Source organism: Schistosoma mansoni (assembly GCF_000237925.1).
Source record: "Schistosoma mansoni, WGS project CABG00000000 data, chromosome 1 unplaced supercontig 0094, strain Puerto Rico, whole genome shotgun sequence".
NCBI classification, from domain to species: Eukaryota; Metazoa; Platyhelminthes; class Trematoda; order Strigeidida; family Schistosomatidae; genus Schistosoma; species Schistosoma mansoni.
In genome coordinates, this window is record NW_017385991.1 from 366,873 (window position 1) to 387,574 (window position 20,702).

The window sequence follows — 20,702 nt, forward strand, 5'->3', positions numbered from 1 at the left end:
AACGTAGTGCCAGCAGATAACTATTCAGATTCATTAAGGAAGCAGGTAATAAATAGGTAGTTGTTAGTGAGATTATCCTGGAAAACGATGGAACCGTCATTCATTGTCAGTCCAGAGGGTTAGATCGATAAGCAGCATACTTTTGGCAACAGTTCAACTGGCCTCCAGATATGTTATAGTTATCCACTGTTTGACTGACGAGGTTGTGAATACTTATCTACCGAGGTGGTTAGGATATGTGTTACGTGTGCCTAATTACTGCTTACCTCGACAGATGGTGCTTGTCAGTGTAAGAGCAATTTAAGAGAAAACTTGGGGGTGCTAAACTAAAATGTAGCTTAAGTCCATTAAGTCATCGATTGTTAAACTGAGCCATGTCGTAATATGCAGACAACCTGGTCGGGGTCTACGCGATAACGGCGATTAGTGACTCGAGACTGGGTGACATGGTTCAGAATCGTTTTCGATGAGCCAGATGCATTCAAGTTATCCTCCTCTCAATTTTAAATTTCAGCATTCCTGTGTATACACTTTTTCACTCTGTTTCTTTGTACTATATTCCTTGTGCTTAGTCTTCTTCGTTATCATTGCTGAAACATGATTCCGTCTCTAACTATACATCATGTCAATTTTATCTCGTTACGCTAACGCGGTATGGCAACTTAGGCCAGCGCACATCTATGCCATGTTCTACGTTGATGAGTAGTAACTGAGTAGTGTATGGAATCTCGTTTAAATAGAAAATTCAGTCTTGTAAGTCCTGTTTCAAATACAACGAAAGATGGAAAAACTTATGTTGGTCACAAAAAATTGAATAGAAGAAAGACTTTGTCCCAACCTTGGGATTAAGTCTTGTATCATTTTAGGCATCCGCATTTTGTGTTATTTACGCATCCATACTTTGTTTCCTTAGATTTTATATAATCAGAGGCAGTATCTTTACAGTCATGTATATGTATGCTCCTCGATTTTCAATTTTATTATTTCGTCTACTGAAATGCCTAAAATGTGGTTTTTCAAAATTATATACTTCTGAAATTACAGGTTGTGAATCGTTGATGTAGAATATATATCTACTTCAGATTTTAGTTTATATTTACAATGCCAGCACAACACATTGCTCTGGCATTATTCTTAGTTCTATTGGCAATTGGAGTCATCATTTTGATCAGCATACTAGTTATTGTCAAAAGACGTATAGCTCGACGAAAAAGTCGAATAGGACGTACTACTTATAATTCATGTGGACATGGCCTACCAAAAGTAAGACAATATGAATTTACTTTTACTTTGTCGATTGCAATTGAGCGATTAAGTCCCTCATTTCCTGAACTAAGTATTCTCGATAAACTCGGGAAACTTATTCGTTATTATTGTCTGGATAAATCAATGAAATTGTAGAAATAAAGGAGTTTGTATCCATTGGACTCTTAAGTTTGTCAGCAGTACACATCTACTTGTGTACTAAATGACAAATAGTTATGCTTCAGCAAAAACTTTGAAACACTAACAGCTGCTAAATTTTACCAAGCTATGAATGAAGTGAAATTTAAAATTAAAACTTATCCAGTGTTAATCCCAATATTACAACTAAATGTTTTCTTTGGTCAAAATAAAATAACTATGCTTTGTAGACTAAGTTACACAGAGTTAGTGTCTCTTGTGTTAAAAAAACACAGTTATTGGGGTAAGGTTGAAAATTAGTAAACAAGCAGGTATTTTTAACGTAGTTTTGGAGTCAGGAATTCAGAGACTGTTAGTTCCAACCTAGTTTTATCCAAGGTATCCTAAAGACTTTTATCATACTCGTCACGTTAACGGGTCAAATTGTACTCTTCAAGAATTTGTACTGAAACAAACTGTTTTTATTCATTTTGGTAATGCTTTTTCATAACTGATTTGTATGAGGCTTGTATAAACTTCTTTAGTATCAATGTACTAACATGAATACGGCTTCACTGAGTATTTACAGTTAATTATTTCGGTTACCCAGAATGTTATTTTTCTGGTGGTTCAAGGTTCATTTTATAATTCAAGTGAATTTCTCTTGTGTTACCTCCATTTGACTGTTCTCATTATTTTTGTTTACTTCAATGCCACCATTGTAAGTCGATGCCTCATATGCCTACTTAAAACGTAAACAGGAAAACTGAGTAAAAAAATCTTACGCTTTCTTCTACCAATCTACTACCCCGTCTTACTTCATATCTATTCGAGTTAAGCGAAGAAACTGCATATTGTATTGTATAAGTGTAGTCCGATGATAAAACCCCTCTTTTCAAACATTGCAGTTCATAAAGACCAATTACAATTTAATTCATTTGTAAGAGTTTGAATCTTCTTATTGATCTTGAGGACTACAACTGATCAGTCTCTAAGTCGATCATTTCGATATTGCCATTAAGTCACAAAAATTTTTTAGGCAGAGTTGGATGCGCTTCTCGTCCTATTTAAGTCAGCTGGATGCACCTGCACCCCTTCACTGAAATTGAACCTAGTACCTTTCGATTCTAGCGTCCAACGCGTTAACCGCTTAGCTACTGAGTCCCGTTGGGAACATCAATACTGGCGTGCATTCATATCCAGCTGCCGAGTCTTATATAGGACGGAACAGGAACTTTGAATTCCATTGCTAGCCATCACCCAACTCAATATGAACGAGTACAATCTATTTGTAAAGGGTTATGCTGAAATTGTTCTTATATTTCTTTGTTTATTCATGACCCAAGGTTTGGAAGTCAAATATTGAGAAAAAAATTAATGGCACTGTAAAAATACGCACTGAACCTCAGGTATTCGGTCTTCATTATTCTGAAAACTATGATGTCTACACTTCTGCTGGTATGTATAATGTAGTATATATATATGGCTTATTTTCTTTATCATATTACAGGTGAAGTGACTTTTCTTTATCGTGCCAAGACAGTCGATCAGTTTCTCATGTTAAGTAAGTTGGTTGTTAATTTTTTTAAAAACTTTTTAAATAAAATGACTCGTGAAAGTTAAGCCGTTGCTTTTTTCTTCTTCCTCTTTTTTCTGTTTTGTATCTCAAATAGAACAAGCCATACTTTCCTTGGATCCGACTTTAGAAGCTCCTCCATTAAGAGATATACGTGATTTCTTATTGACAGCTCGTCATAATATCATGAATCCACCACCATCTCGTGATTATATTGAAGAATATTGTCAACTATATTTATGGGCAAGGCATGATTTAAATGTAAGTAGATTGTTCTTTATTCTTCTCCCTCCCAAAATGCCCTGGTACGGTCGAGAGTGGGGAGAGTCCGCTCTCCCTCTCGAAATGCTCTCACATGGCCACGCGTATATAGCCTCTACCAGGGAAGTCCTACTCACTGCCTTCTCGTGGTGGGGGTGTTGTTCACGAAAGTGAGAGGACGAAAAGCGAATGCCTGGCGCTTTAACCGGGTTGGTGGACACGGGAAGTTCACCTGGGGGAGTTGGAAAACCCTGATTCCAAACCAATGGTGCACATGGGCTCCAATATCCTGAAGGAACAAATGGCGTATGAACCAATCGTTGATCACCAGCTACCATGGGACTGCATCTCCTGACGATGCTCCACTGCCTTGTGGATCAGACCCTTAGGTCAAAGACTCTGGGTGTGGTCCCCTAAGAAAACCATCTGCTTCAGTTTGGGCACCTGGGGAGTATCACAGCCCTCACACAAATCGAATGAGATTTGTGCGGCGCATATTTATCTGGTGCTTCCTTGTACCAATATCTATGTGTATAAATAAAAAATAAAATAAATGTTGTAGTTTAAAATCACTGAAATAGATATTTTACATAAATGTTGGTTTCTCTTTCTAGCCTTTTGGTGAATCAGAATATAGACGGTTTTGTGAATTGCAAACTAATTTATTAGAAATGTAAGTTTGTATTCATAAACTGTATTAATGTATTCTTTTAATCTGTATAATTCGTTATTTTATAAGCTGGATTTCATCACAGAATGATCGCAACTTGGGGAAACGTTGAAAACTAGCACAGAGAACACCGCTAAAAGGTTTCATTTTAGTATGGGGCTCACCTGGGGGAAACAACCATTCAGTACTCACTCCCTGGTTCCGAATTGTTCTCCTGTTTGTAATCAATTCATGACAAAAACCGGATAATATGTTCAATGAATGAATCCCAGTTCATTCTCGTTTATATTCTCTAATTAAGAGACAAGATGGAAAAACATCTCAAATGAGAAAGACATCGGCCTCTTGACTTCCGAAAAATCTCAGCTTTCACCGTTAGGCGTCGTAACTCTTTTATATGAAGATTCTTTGACTCACCGGGTAGAATTTATTTGGTTTGCTCTGCAGCGCTGTTATAACAAGTAACCATATCAGTATTTCGTCTTAGATACAATACTGCTATGCAACACTCACCCACTAAATAAACGAGAAAAATGCTCGAGGTTTTGGAAACCGAACAATTTTTAAACATTGAAAAGTAGATAGGCAACCTCACATAGTATGTTATTATTTATTATTTAAACACATAAATATTGGTACAAGGAAGCACCAGATACATATGCACCGCACAAATCTCACTTGATTTGTGTGAGGGCTGTGATACTGCCCAGGTGCCCAACCTGAATCAGGTGGTTTTCTTAGGAGGCCACACCCAGAGCCTTTGACCTAAAGATCTGATCCACAAAGCAGTAGAATATCGTGGGGAGATGCAGTCCCATGGTAGCCGGTGACCATACGCCATTTGTTCCCTCAGTATACTGGAGCCCATGTGCACCGTTGGTTTGGAATGAGGGTTTTCCAACTCCCCTAGGTGGACTTTCCGTGTCCACCAATCCAGTTAAAGATCTGGACATTCGCTTTTCGTCCTCTCACTTTCGTGAACAACACCCCCGTCACGAGAACGCAGTGACATAGAATAACTTGACTTGAATTTTAAAACGAACTACAAGCAATTACAACAGTAATCCTGTGTGTAGTTACTCCGAATAGTTGTTTACAATTTGTTAAAAATAACACAAAATGTTCTTTAGTGGTGACATGATTTAAAGATGAAAATATGCCTTATTGATTACCTTCAGTAACTCACAGGATGGTCTTAAAGAAAGTTAAACCAATTCCCAGCTAGTTAAAATACAGGTGATATAAATAAACAATGTATTATCACGATATGGGTTTAGGGCTGAGTTAGGCGTAATGGTCAAGGCCCCCAAATGCCCTGGTACGGCCGAGAGTGGGTAGAGCCCGCTCTCCTCGAAATGCTCTCACATTGCCACGCGTATATAGCCTCTGACAGGGAAGTCCTACTCACTGCCTTCTCGTGGCCTCGGTGTTGTTTACGAGATTGAGAGGATGAAAAGCGAATGTCCGGCACTTTAACCGGGTTAGTGGACACGAGAAGTTCACCTGGGGGAGTTGGAAAACCCTGGTTCCAAACCAATGGTGCACATGGGCTGGCTCCAGTATACTGAGGAAAGAAATGGCGTATGAATCAATCGTTGATCACCAGCTACCATGGGACTGCATCTCCTTACGATGCTCCACTGCCTTGTGGATCAGACCTTTAGGTCAAAGGCTCCGGTTGTGGCCCTCTAAGAAAACCACCTGATTCAGTTTGGGCACCTGGGGAGTATCACAGCCCTCACACAAATCGAATGATATTTGTGCGGCGCATATGTATTTGGTGCCCCTGTGTACCAATATTTATGTGTTTAAATAATGTATGTATGTAATCGTCAAGAATAGAAGTGAAAAAATAATCTGTAGGCATGCATCCATACTTAGTTGTTTGATTAAAAAACATCAAGAAACTTTTCGGTTACCCTTGAAAATCCACAAATCATGGTCCTTAATTCTCTATTTCCCATGATGTTTATCAATTTCAAGCGTCCAAGTAACTAAATATTAGCAAGTTTCATTTGATTCTTACCTAACTCTTAATAAAATGCAAACTCTTAGTCATTCCCTTTTGAATTTTGCGCAAAAATCTTAAATTTGTTTGGTTCATTGATAAAGTATACGTTTGCTGATTTCGATTTTATTGTGTCACTATTATTATGATTATTATTTTTCATTGTTCAAGAGTCAATCGTACAGGACCATGGCCTGTCTATTCATCAGGTGGAATCAATACTATTGGTCAATCATCATCCGAACATTCATCAAAGATACATAAAAGAACTCATTCAAATTTTAAAATTAATTTTCCATCATTTCTATTTAAGGCAACAGAACATTCACAACCTCGTGTTGTTCGTTCAGGTGCTTCTGTTACAACAGTAACGACTACAATACCATCATCATCATCATCGCTGACAACAGCAATAACTACGAGTATTGCATTATCAACAGCTACATTATCATCACCATCAATATCTGTAGTTCATCAATCACGTCCAACACGTGTTAAAGTATTATCTAGAACTGGACAACCTAGTGGTTTAAATTTAAAACGTTTATCTCATTCAACACATCGTAAAAAGCATGAATTACTAGTTTCACCATCTGAACATGAAACACTTACTGGAAATTCACTTTTAATTCATTCAAGTCATGTATTTACAAATGATATTATCAGTGAAATCGATTCCAATGTAGATAGAATTGAAACAAAAACCGGTAATTGTTCACATCGTCGTGATAGTTGTCAAAGTGATGGTTCACAAACAGCTTTAATTGATCTAGAACCTGTTATTGTTGTAAATCAATCGAAAACATCATTGCAACCATCACGACAAATAAAACTCAATGAATCTTACAATATTCAACCGGATACAAAAAATCTGACACGATTTAACAAAGGTGAGTATGTGTTATGCATTATTCTATCGGGTTATGCATATAGTTACATTGTCTCTCGTCTAGTATCATTTTGAAAAATGTACACTTGAATCAGCTTGATATAAATCGAAAAAATGTTAAAAAGTGATATACTTGGTGCTAAGTCGATTTCGCGGTAACGAACGTAGGCCAATGATACGATAAGCTACTCTTATCTGTTGTCCCAGGCCCCGCTAACTAGATGAAGAAGTCCAAGGCAAAGTAGGGGAATATGTATTCCGTAAGCAGCCGAGTACAAGCATGTCATAAGGGGAAAAACTCAAACGTATATATACAGCAACAAATTGTCCTTGGGCATCATTATAAAATAACACACTCAAAGAAACAATGGACCAATAGCGTTTAAGATAGTTTACAAGTGGGAATTATGACGTGAAGGTAAAAAGAGCGCTTTTGGCGCGAAAACAGCTAAATTCGAATTTTCAAAATAAAATTACAAAATTAAGCCATTTATCAAGTAAGTTCTGGGGATTTAACATCCCTAACATTATCAGAGGGCTGGCAAAACAACTTACTTACTTACGCCTGTTACTCCTCGTGGAGAATATAGGTTGCTCACCAGCATTCTCTATAAAACTTTGTTCTGGATAATCCTTTCCAGTTGCTATTCATTCTTTTGATGTCTACTTCCAATTCTCGATTCAATGTGTTCTTTGGCCCTCCTCTTTTACGTTTCCCTTCAGATCTATTATGATTTTGATTGTACTAAAAATATTCTGCATTATTTCCTTTGTACTATTTGAAATTGTGTTAATTCGGTTATTTGTTTACTATGGGAAAGTGAATATAAGTAGACCACACCATAGTAGTAGTAGCGAAACATCTGTTTATTGCTCCATAGTCTTAGAAGTTGTTTTTAACTGAAGTCAATTTAACATTTCAATTCTTTTAAATTAGATCTAATATTGTGTGTTTAATTTTTAGGTATGGAAAATGAAGGTGTCAATTGTTAATTCATTCATTTTGTATATATATACATTTTCAACCAATTACACTCTAAATTATTTCTTTATTGCTCTTATATATCAATAATAAGTAGTATATTTGTATAGTTAGTATTTAAGTAGTATATTCATTGATGTGTAAATATTTAATGTATTTATATATTTTTTTATTTTCTGTAAATTTGTCCCCTCCCCCCTCGATTTGTAAGATTCACTTTGTAGTTCTTCATTTTAATTGTTATGAATTTCAACTTATTTTTGTGAATATCTTTAAAGTTATATTATACTTTTTAAGTTTTCATCTTTCATGAATATAATCATAAACATTATTCATGTAAATTTAAAGAGTTCTACCTGTAACAAATACTCAAGCCCATTTGTTCCTTCAGGATACTGGAGCCAGCCCATGCTCACCATTGGTTTGGAATTAGGGTTTTCCAACTCTACTAGGTGGATTTTCTGTGTCCACCAACCCGGTTAGAGCGCCAGACATTTGTTTTTCGTTCTCTTAATTTCGTAAACAGCACCCGTGGTGTGCGAAGGCAGTGAGTAGGACTTCCCTTGCAGAGGCTATATACGCGTGGCCATGTGAGAGCATTTCGAGAGGGAGAGTGGCCTCTCCCAACTCTTGGCCGTACCAGGGCATTTGGGGCCCCATAGATGATTAAGTTAAGAGAATAGTTTTTTTTTAAATATTTAATATTGTTTGTTAGCTTTCTTCTTTGAATTATGTGTTACACAAGCCAAACGATAATCTAGTTCGACTTTCTGTTGAAGAAAAATCTGTTATGGTTATTATCCAAGATATGGTGTCAATCCATGAAATCATTAATTGTAGGCTTTAATTGTGTTAGTTTATGTAAACTTTCTGATTGTCGACGATGCAACTGTTGTAAATTAAAGTTTGTGCAGTTATTTGACATGAACCGAAATCTATCGCATCGACATAGTTATTGTATTTACTCAATATCTTCCTTCTTAAACCTTAGATTTAATGGTACTTCATACTACTTATTCGATTTTTCCGAAGCGTCTATCAGTCAGTCAGTTACAACGTAGGACTAGGCACATATATGCATCGGTCCAAGTTGCCATACCTCACTCATTAGCACAACAAGATGAACACCGAATTCATAGAAGTAGTTAATTTAGTGGTGGTAATATATAAAAGAAAGATTGTATATAAGAATATAGTATAGGAAGGAAGACAGATATGAAGCAATTTCAATCTCAAGGTTGAAGGAAAGATAAAGAGTGTGCAACGGTCGGGAAAGTGTCTATCAAAAACTTTCTATTATAGTTAGTATTATTATTTCTAATCAGTTTCTCATATTTGTTTTCCTGATTCGACATAAAATCTGACAACTTGGATGGATACGATCTTTTACCTACATCGCCTATAGTTGATTGATTTCTATCCAACGTACCATTTGGTAATGTACAAATGAATTTGATCTCATTTTCAAACATTAAAATGTATGACTGGATCTGAAATAATCTAACCTAAATTATAAATCGCTGTCGTTAAACGAGGAATTTATGCAAGCATTAAGGAGGACAACTGAACTACGTAATTTCATTTATAACCCAAAAATTTTTCGAATAATAGTAGGCCGCAACTGATCAATGTGCGAAGGTAGATACATCCGGCTACACTGATTTTGGTATATATAAAACTGATTTCATTCTCGTCCCACTTGGACTCCACTTATTAGTTGCTTTGTATGATGAGTTAAGGAATACTTTTCCTGATTTGTATCTGCTTCTTGATCTTTGTCGAGATATTTGAATCGAGTGTATCACCTGATAAAGTACGACGACTTATTAATTCTATTGATCTAGTCTCCAATCAATTGTCTCAATCTTGACCATTCCTTCTGTAAATATCAGTCCATAGTCTCCTGTTATTATTGTTCATGCATTTTCATACGAATTATGTTTTTTTTCTGTTCTCTACCCGACCATTGTTATACACTACTTATGTGGATATAAGTAACCCACATCACATAGTGACTAACATTTAAAATTCAAGATGTGCGTTTTATCCTATTTAAGACTCATTAACTGAATGAACCTAAATCCCAGAACATATATAGAAGATCATTGATTATTGTTGACTAGCGAGAGGATGTATCTACTATAAATAGCTACACGTAAAATTGGTTAATATATATAGCAAACCTTTATTATATTTGATAAGTCTTGTTGATTGAACTCTATACTCTGATCCTAAGCTAGTCTCGTAAACCCCAAGCTAAAACTACACAACAACTTGAACATGAGAGAAAAGGCTCAAAATGTGCGGGAAGCACTTTACTCCTTTACTTTTCCTGAAAATTCTGGAATCCTACTAAACATAGTAACAGTATAGTAATCAGCTAATCAAAAACTCTACATATGACTTTTCTCTTTTGTGATATTTCTAGCAAAACTTCCAGTCAAACGCTGGATAAAATGCTTCTTAATGTTTCCCAGAACCTTTCTTGTCTATTGCGAGAAATTTTCAGGATCACCCCAACAATATTTAATAAATAAGAAACCAGTGTTTATTTAATCGACCGAAATTCAATCAGATATACATATACATGACAATAAATTCGTCTGTGTGGAACCATTTCAAACGACAAAAACTCGTAATATCTAAGTAGAATTTGTATAGTAACTATACAAAAGGAAATAGTTCTTGGGTAGGGTTTAATACTTTTATAAACCATTTTGCATGGTTGTTTATAACTGACTAACAGATTGATAGAATTTGATCCAGAATCATTCTTATCTATCGTCATATATGTTGTATCCCGAAGAGAATTGTGAATGGTAACTTTTGAGAACTATTTATGGACCAATGTAATATGTATATTTCCTATTGTATAATTGCTAAATAACTAAACTATTTATATTCCCCTTATTATAAGCTTCACTTTGACCTATAGACTATTACTATACGATTTACCATTCTTGAGTTACCTCTAGTTCATTAATTACTGTTCCCCCTATTCGCAGCCACATTTGGTCAAATCTTGTACAAATGATGTTTTCTATTTTATGGTACGATATGGTCAGTTTGTTTGGTATATAAAGCCAGTATGTTTGAGAATAAAGATTCATACCACAGAGGCTGAGATTGGTGTTCTGGACTTAACTGACTGGGCTAGGTAGATCACAGGAGCGGTTAGCACTCTAGACTTCTGGTACGGTTTTCGTGTGTCACTGTTCTAATCGATAATTCGCTGCTCTCTGATTGGCGGTCTTATTACATCATACATTAACTAGGCATTCACTCGGTTACAATATAATCCAGTGCTTCCAGGTTTTCCATGGTGATCTAGCTTCAATTGACCCATGATTTCAACTATGAAAATACTAAATTCTCCACAAAACCCCCCTCTGATCTATAATCTCAGATACTCAATTGTTATTAATCGATATTAGATGAGTTAAGATTTTGTAATGGATAATCATTTTGTATTTTTTGTTTTTAAACGGTTGTTTCATGTAAATATTTTGTATTATAATATAAATATAACCATGATCTTGGATCAGTTTCAAATGTATGATTACTTCTACTTCTATATAATATTAGATCAGATTTCCATAATTTAGATACTTCCATTGTTGACATCATCATCACCTTCATCATTGTTGTATGAGTTGATTTATTGAAGTTGGTTAATTGTTGAAAACTTTTACTTCTTATTAAAGATGAATGATTGTTGAAATGATTATGTCCAATGAAATTTCTTGATGTATTCATGAAAATAGAAGAAAAAAACAACTTTGTAATATTATCAAATGGATATGAGTTTGTTTTTAGTGATAATACTACTTATTATGAATGTTAGTAATATGGAAAAGACGAAATAATATATATATATATCACAGAAATTATAAGCAAAGATGGATAGTGGCTAACTGTGGAATCCAGTTTGACGAGCGTTTCGTCCTATGTAGGACTCGTCAGTTGGGTATGCCTGCATCTCAGATTTGATATTCACTCTGAGACTCGAACCCAGTACCTTTTGCTTCAAACGTCATCGCGTTATCCATTCAGGAACTAAGTTTTGATAGCCACTTGCTTGTGCACTTATAAGAGACTGACCAGTTGCAGTCCTAAAACATCAATGGAAAGATTCAAACAAAAAATAATACCAAGTGAATTTAGACTTCACCACATTGTACAAGCAAGTGGCTATTAGGACTCGGTAGCTAAGTGGATAACGCGATAGCGTTTGAAGCGAAAGGTACAGGGTTCGAGTCCCAGAGTGAACATCAACTCTGATGTAGGTAAATCCAGCTGACAAGTCCCAAAATAGGACGAAACGCGCGTCAAACTGGATTCCACTGTTAGCCACTATCCATCTTTGCTTATAATGCTTGTGATTTAAGGCTGTATCGAGGCAGCAATACGCACAGCATGCACATATGCCAATAAGAGACTGATCAATTGCAATCCTAAACATCAATGGGAAGTTCCAAACAAAAATAATACCAAATGAATTTATGTATATCAGAAATGTTTATAAAACGATATGTGATCTATTTTCAAAGAGAGAGAACTGACAGCATCAATTGTTTGATGAATACCATTTATTTCTTATCACTAGGCTTAAATTCATTAGTTAATATGAGCTAGTTTTCTTTCTGTTGTGATATTTGTTACGAAACTGACGTTATCGTCAGGAGTTTCACTATTTTTTTCGTTTTCGTGTTAGTTTTCCGCAAACATTTTAAGTCCTAACTCGGACTATATTTATGTTTTTCATCCAGTATATCAGGTTATGCTATACTGAATATATACAGAGGAGCCGTGTTATAACCATCCGATATTTGGTCATCTGACGTACGAATCACAACTTAATAGTTAGAATATTAATGGAAAGTTAACGAAGTAGCCTTTTAAAAATTTCTGTTTTTTACATGTAATAAGTCATATCACCTCAACCGGATGATGCAGACTACTTAGTTGGGGTCCGCGCGACTATCGTAACCAATGATTAGAGACTCTAGGTGACATGGCTCAGAATCGATAACAATGGCGTAGGTGTATACACTCTTTATCTTCCCTTAAACCTTGAGATTGAAATTGCTTCATATCTGTCTTCCTTCCTGTAATATATCCTTATATACAATCTTTCTTTTATATATTACCACCACTAAATTAACTACTTCTATGAATCCGGTGTTCATTTTGTTGTGCTAATGAGTGAGGTATGGCAAATTAGACCGATGCATATATGTGCCTGGTCCTACATTGTAGCTGACTGACTGATGATGCAACTCATCAGCTACTTGCGGGTGTTTATGTATTCAGCTTTAAATCACACTTTAGATATAAGAATTAGTGATCATGTCTGACTGTCTAAACCAAGATAGTGAATTGGGTTAAAAAATTTTGAACTATTTCGTGAAAATTGAACATTAACTACTAACCCACTACTCTTGCTGTGACCTAATTCTGACATGACGTTTACACTGATTTTTCTTCAAAAGTTGTATATTTTTCTTTGAATTACTGGTATTTGGTCAATCATTATGAATGTTTACCTCCGCCTGTATCTCCTCCGGGGGCTACTGCCGGTCCCAAGCCCTGATAAAGGAGGAGGGTTGGGTATGGGGTTAGCGACCCCATCCCTTAGAAAACTAACTCGTTAAAAAATCGCTAACCAGAAGAAAAATTATTCAAGTTATGAATGTTTCTCCATCACGGATTGTTTTCATCCCATAAAAAGCAAGTGAATATTGATCAGTAGATTTGATTCAGGGTCATTAATATGTATTGTCGATTTAGCTTAAGGTTGAACCCTATAGTTATAAGCATTATGATAGATACATCATCATTAAGTCTTTAGAATGGAATTCCACTTTTGTTTAAAAATTCATTGTTCTTAATGGTTGCTTATCTTAGAGTTTAAAACCAGTGAAATCACTTAGTCCCTGGATTTTATGTCAATAATTCTATAGTAAAAGAATAGGTACAAAGAAGTCGGCTACTGAATAGCTACCGTATTAAAATATTAGCTGCCCGTAGTTGCAAGATCTAAACCGTTGACTCTTAGTTTAATTTATTTATCATTGCCCGTGAGATTCCCCAGTTTGGTTTGTGTTTGTTTGAGAGCGAATACTGGTTCTTAATGTTCATTTAAATCATCTTTCACGTTTGTTGAAAGCACCGAATGAAGAGCATCGAGATTGGGCATCAAGTATTACGTAAAGCAGATAATCCATTTTGATAATTCTTTGAATCATAGCTAATTAAGATGGCTGGGATCTATGTTGCTCACAACAAATTGTAACCTCTCTTGGTAACATACAGTTGTTTCAGAAATGCAATAAACAAAATATGAGAATAGTCAAACTACTGGTTAACTTGAGTTGGATAGTCAGTATCAAGCAAATGAAAATTTCAGAAGTTTGGCTCAGAATTTATAGCAGCTACTTTATTCTTTTTCGTCTTCATTTGTTTTTAACATAATACCGTATCGCTAACACAACATGAGTAGTTGAAAGTAAACGAATGATCCGGCACGTAAATCCAGCAGACTAATGTGTATACTAACAGATGACTTAGTACTAAACCATTTCACGTTGTTTCTTTTTTATCACTGACAGAATTCTATTGATTGATTGTTGTAAATACTTCAATTCTACAGGGAGTCATTCCTAGCCCCATTAGACCCAAAAGTAACGTATTATGTTGCGAAACTAAGTGACAGGAAATACGAATCCTATGGAAGGAAACAACCCCCTATATTTATGGATATATTTTGATGTTGACGAATGTTAACGAACATGAGACGATATCCATTGGTCCCCAAATGCCCCGGTACGGTCAAGGGTGGGGAGAGTGCACTCTACCTTTTCAAATACTCTCTCACGGCTACGCGTATACAGCCTCTACCAGGGAAGTCCTACTCACTGCCTTTTTGTGGCAAGGGTATTTTTACAAAATTAAGGACGAAAAGTGAATGTCTGGCGAGGAAACCGCGTTGGTGGACACGGAGAGTATAACTAGGGGAGTTGGAAAACCCTGATTCTAAGCCAATGGTTCACATGGGCCACAGGATCCTGGGGGAATAAATGGTGTATGAACCAATCGTTGGTCACCGCCCACCATGGGACTGCATCTCCCAACGTTACTTCACTGCCTTGTGGATCAGACCTTTAGGTCGAAGGCTCTGAGTGTGGCCCCCTAAGAAAACCACCTACCTATAAAAGAAAGATTGTATATAAGGATATAAGGAAGAAAGATAGATATGAAGCAATTTTAATGTCACGGTTTAAGGGAAGACAGGGAGTGTATACACCTACGTCATTGTGATCGATTCTGAACCATGTCACCTAGAGTTTCCAACCATTGGTTACGATAGTCACGATAGTAATAAACAATAGTACAAAAGACTACAGTTTTTCGCTATCTGATTGCTTCATATCTTGTTTTGTACTCTCACTTATAAATTCCTTTTCTTGTTGTATAATTTTCCGATCCCTATATGCAAGTTTGAATTATAGTACTACTCAGTCGAATACAGAAATCATATTTATGGTAGAAAATTGAAAGTGAACAAACCGTATTTGAAAAATCTTTGTAAGATAACAGTTCCCCACAAACCTCTATTGGTAAGTATGGGGAAGCAAGAATGGGATATCTTACGGTCAATAAAAAGTCATTCTAAACTAACCTCTTTACGTCAAACAAATAACTCACTGAGACAAACGCTGTGGATAAATTTCCACCTCACTTTCCCTCCTATTATATTTCCCAGTTTATGTGTACGTGCTGAAGCACTTTATTGGAAGAACATAAAGGAGGGTTTTCATTCGCCTCTGTAAGAATATTCCGTAGAGACTGAAGCTAAAGGTCAACGAGTTTTCAACACTTCGGTTGTTTACAGGTTGTTTGTTAAGAGACTCAATGTTGACAAATAATCAAAACGGGAGCAACGTTATATTTATTACTTCTCACAAATGCTGCCACCAAATGCATATATTGAAAAAAAGATCCAGTTAATCTCTCATTATTCCGGTTATATCTATTTTTAATATTTACTTGCGTAGTTAAATTAACCCTGGGATACTGCCTGGGTGACCAAACCGAAACAGGTGGTTTTTTGGGAGGCCACACCCTGAGTCCTTTAATTAGAGTTCTAATCCACAAAGCACTGGAGCAACGTTGGGAGATGTAGTACCATGGTAGCCGGTGACCAACAATAGGTTCGTACGCCGTTTGTTCTCTCAGGATACTGGGGCTCATGTGCACCATTAGCTTGGACTCTATGGTTTCCAACTCCTTTAGGTGGATCCTCCGTGTCCACCAACGCGGTTTCCATGCCGGACACTCGCTTTTCCTCCTCTCAATTTCGTAAACAGCACCCCCGCCACGAGAAGGCAGTGAGTAGGACTTCCCTGATAGTGGCTGTATACATGTGGTTATGTGACAGCATTTGAAGAGGTAGAACTGACTCTCCCCACTCTCGGCCGTATCAGAGTATTTTGAGGCTTACCATACAGTTCCATTTTGAATGAATAAATTTACTAGTCAGAATGTGGTGATATTGATTACTAAATTAAATTGGAGCTGAATGGGTCACTTGAAATTGTTTCCTTGATTTGATATTAAACAACAGTCTGATTAGATTTTTTCAATCAATTCACGTTTATCATTTAAACAATTTTAATACAGTACATCCGTTTCGTTTATCTGAAATTTAGTCCGTGAATGATATACTTAGGTTGACCCGGATAAAATAGCTTTCTAATGACATATAAAACTTAAATAAGCTTGATGGTGGTGTATTTAACTTTAACATTGTGCAACTCAGTTCAGATTCCATGGGGAAGCAACAATTCCTTGTAGACTACAGATAAACTAATATTTACGGGTGCTAACTACCATGAATTATAATTCCAGGACAACTGGGCAATTGCATTCATGTATTAATCATATGCTTGATGCTATGACGAGTTCACCTTACTCAGTAAACGGAACGAAAGTCAATGACACAGTGACACGATAGGCTATTCTAATCCGTTGTCCCCAGCCCTGCTAATTAGACCAAGAAGTCTTGATGAGGAGTAGATAATGTATTCTACAATCACCCAGAAAATACGAGGTCACTAAGCGCACAAATTAAGCTTATTTATACAATGATAGAAGCGCCCTTGAAAGAGCCGAAAAATAGTCTATTAAAAAACTCCGTCAATCAATGCCAGTCAAGGAATTCCGAATGGGAAATGTAAGCTGTAGGTAATCTACGCGTCTCTTGGCGCGAAAACACAAGATTAAAATTTTCAGAATAAATTTACAAAATTAAAACCTTTACGGAGTGGGTTCTCGGGATCTAAAGTCCTCAACAATTAAAACCATCAATTTTGAAAGTAAATCAAAGTAACTGAACAACTGTTTTTCATATTTCGAACCTTGTAACACTCAGTTTGGGTTCTAATTACCGATTCATTATGTGAATATACTGTTCCACTACTAAAATAGATACATTAAAAGTCAAAATTTTGTTTTAATCCACAAAAGAATGAGACAGTGTACTACCATTTTTCCACCATTGAAGTCTAAGTAACACTTTGAAAATCAATTTCACACACAACTTTATATAATCACCATAATATTCTCGTACCTAAGCTATACGTCACGCTTTGTTTTATTTTCTAGCCAAACTACTGGATTGAGATTCAGTTCTATAATTCACCAGATGGAATTGTAGTGTCTTTACTGTTTGCTTTCAAATCAAACATCGGAAAACAATATAACCTACTATAGGCAGAGACGGATGGTGACTAGCAGTGAAATCCAGGACGCGCGTTTTGCCCTATTGTGGGACTCCTCAGTAGTGCACATCCAAGATCCCGCCCCGAGAGATCCGAACCCAAGACCTCTCAATCTCGCGCGCGAACGCTTAACCTCTAGACCACTGAGCCGGCATCCAGCGGTGTTAATCTCTAACTTCAACCAATCTAAAAATGTATATCAATAATAGTGTTTCTCTCAAATACCAGTTCTTCGTAGTCACAAGGGAGGTTTTATTAGCATTCATTTTTGTTGCTCTGCTGTACATTATTTTTGTAGATCTCTTTTTATTATCAGTTGGCATCCGCTCAGCCGTTACATGATTCGTTTACATCATTAAATATCACGAATCAAGTGTTTTCATAATCAGAGATTAACTACTAACTAATACAAAGTAGTAAAACGCGCTTCCAATAAAAACGTTTGGAGCACGCGTTTCTAACTGTACTAATTCATAGGAAAATCAGAAAACGATATCAAAATTTAAAATATATCATGACTAATTACTTGGAAGGAGTGATTTCTGTTACTTGGAGGTATTTCTGAAGTATATACCTCAAAATAAGATGAATTCATTGTATTTCAATGCATTCTCTCCAGTTACACACAAGTCTGATCAGCCCTAATGGGTTGATGTCTGATGAAATCTCAGCACGGATTCAAAAAGCTCGTTTGGCTTTTGCTAACTTACGTCACATATGGCGAAGAGGAGATATCCGTCTATCAATTAAGGGACGAGTATACTGCACAGCAGTTCGCTCTGTTCTACTTTACGGCTGTGAAACATGGCCATTAAGAGTAGAAGATACTCGTCGGTTACTAGTACTTGACCACAGATGTCTTAGAAATATTGCTCGCATCTGTTGGAATCACTGGGTAAGTAATAATGAGGTTAGACCCAAGGTATTAGGGAATGATGGTAAATCAGTTGATGAGGTCATGAATCTTCATCGACTGAGATGGTTAGGCCACTTGTTACGTATGCCTGAACACCGATTACCACGACGCGCTATGCTGACAAGTATTGGGAATGGCTGGAAGAGAGTTAGGGGCGGCCAAACCAAAACGTGGCATCAGTGCTTGAAGTCACTAACTTCCAGTCTGAGCCATGTTAGCAGATGCAGACTACTTGATTGGGGTCCGCACGACTATCGTAACCAATGGTTGGAGACTCTGTGTGACATGGCTCAGAATCGATAACAATGGCGTAGGTGTATATACTCTTTATCTTCCCTTGAACCTCGAGATTAAAATTGCTTCATAACGTTCTTCCTTCCTATACTATATCCTTATATACAACCTATCTTTTATATACTACCACCATTAAATTAACTATTTCTATGAATCCGGTGTTCATTTTGTTGTGCTAGTGAGTGAGGTACGGCAACTTAGACCGATGCATATGTGTACCTGGTCCTACGTTGTAGCTGACTGTTACATACAAGCTGATATGTCAGCATGTAATAAAATAATTTGAATGATGAATTTTTTCAACCATAAACAATATGGTACATCGAATGTTGCTCCAGTTAATACCTAAATATTTGACATTCGGAAGTATAATTATCGCGAGGATAGAAAGATAGGCATCTACACGTTTTTTGAACATTTTTCAAAGAATCTACTCCTTCAAAGACGACGAAATAAACTTCATTGTTCGATATCACGACAAACAATTCAACTCTGGATTAGTAAAATTTACGGAAACCTTAGAAATTAGAAAGCTTCGACTTAACCTCTCCAGTCATAGAAACTCGTAGGATAATCCTCATCTCCTTTGATAACCAAATGATTTTGACTTCTTAATTTTATTATTCAATTACACGTAGTGACAATCTAGTGAGTTTAGTTCACATGTCTTATCTTTCTAAACCTTCTTACTACATTACGTCATGAAAATCATTTTGTAAACACTCTAGGACTACCACTTTCAGCATTGATACAAGCCTGTAGCAAATTTATAGCTGAACTACACTTACGTTTACATTCTATACACCTTGTTTAATTACCGTTGGATAATTCATTTCCCAAATTAGCAATTATGTTGATATCAGAAGGGGGGTTTTGTGGAGATTTTAGTAATTTTATATAGTTGAGATCATGAGTCAATTGAAGCTAGACCACCATGAAAAACCTGGAAGCACTGGATAGCTGTTTCGTCCTATTTTGGGTTGATAATTCAAAATAACCAAACCTACTAACTTGTTTTACGTAGCTGAAGAGAAAACAATAAAGTACAATGAAATGACTGCATTCTAAAATAAATATCTTCCTTGCTTGATTACATTTTGATTCACTGATTATTGTTTGAATGTCACTTTAGTGAAGAATCTATGTTATTTTAATCTCAAAATGCCCTGGTACGGCCGAGAGTGAGGAGAGTCCGCTCTCCCTGTCCAAATGCTCTCACATGGCCACACGTATACAGCCTCTGTCACGGAAGTCCTACTCACTACCTTCTCACACCACGGGTGTTGTTTACGAAATTGAAAGGACGAAAAGCGAATGTCCGGCGCTTTAACCGAGTTGGTGGACACAGAAAGTCCATCTAGGGGAGTTGGAAAACCCTCATTTCAAACCAATGGTGCACATGGGTTCCAGTATCCTGAGGGAACAAATGGCGTATGAATCAATCGTTGGTCACCGGTTACCATGGGACTGCATCTCCTCACGATACTCCACTGCCTTGTGGATCAGATCTTTAGGTCAAAGGTTCCGGGTGTGCCCCCTTAAGAAAACCACCTATTTTGGTCTGGGCTTCTGGGCAGTATTACAGCCTTCACACAAATCGAATGATATTTGTGTGGTGCATATGTATCTGGTGCCCCTTTGTACCAATATTTATGTATCTAAATAAATTAAATAGTTCAGTCCATCTACTTTTCCTGAGTCAATCGATCAATCGTAATTAACGTGCATCATGAAAGGAATGTGTATTAGTGCAAGTCATCGTATAACACCAACACAGTGAGATATAATCACCAGAATGAATAGGAAAGTAATCGAAATATTGTGCTGGTAATGATCAAGAGGAAGAGGAAGGAAAAACGTATCATAGTTTAATTCAAACAAAAGGGTTACAAAAAATTCCAATATTTGCCACTATGAATTATTGAGTTGTAACCAGATATC

At 36.5% G+C, this 20,702-nt stretch overlaps 1 protein-coding gene and 1 non-coding gene across 2 annotated transcripts; both read left to right on the forward strand.

Moving 5' to 3' along the window:
- Nucleotides 1-1,101: 1,101 nt before the first annotated feature.
- Nucleotides 1,102-7,780, forward strand: Smp_158090 (hypothetical protein; the record flags this gene model as incomplete). Its single annotated transcript, XM_018791706.1, has 6 exons — nucleotides 1,102-1,263; nucleotides 2,730-2,841; nucleotides 3,057-3,220; nucleotides 3,835-3,893; nucleotides 6,409-6,788; nucleotides 7,752-7,780. The coding sequence occupies 6 exons, from the start codon at nucleotides 1,102-1,104 to the stop codon at nucleotides 7,778-7,780; spliced, it is 906 nt and encodes a 301-aa protein (XP_018645125.1).
- A 4,191-nt stretch (nucleotides 7,781-11,971) lies between these two features.
- On the forward strand, nucleotides 11,972-12,038 carry Smp_tRNA_01060_Pseudo_TTG.1.1. Its single transcript has one exon. It is a non-coding gene (tRNA).
- The last annotated feature ends 8,664 nt before the right edge of the window (nucleotides 12,039-20,702 follow it).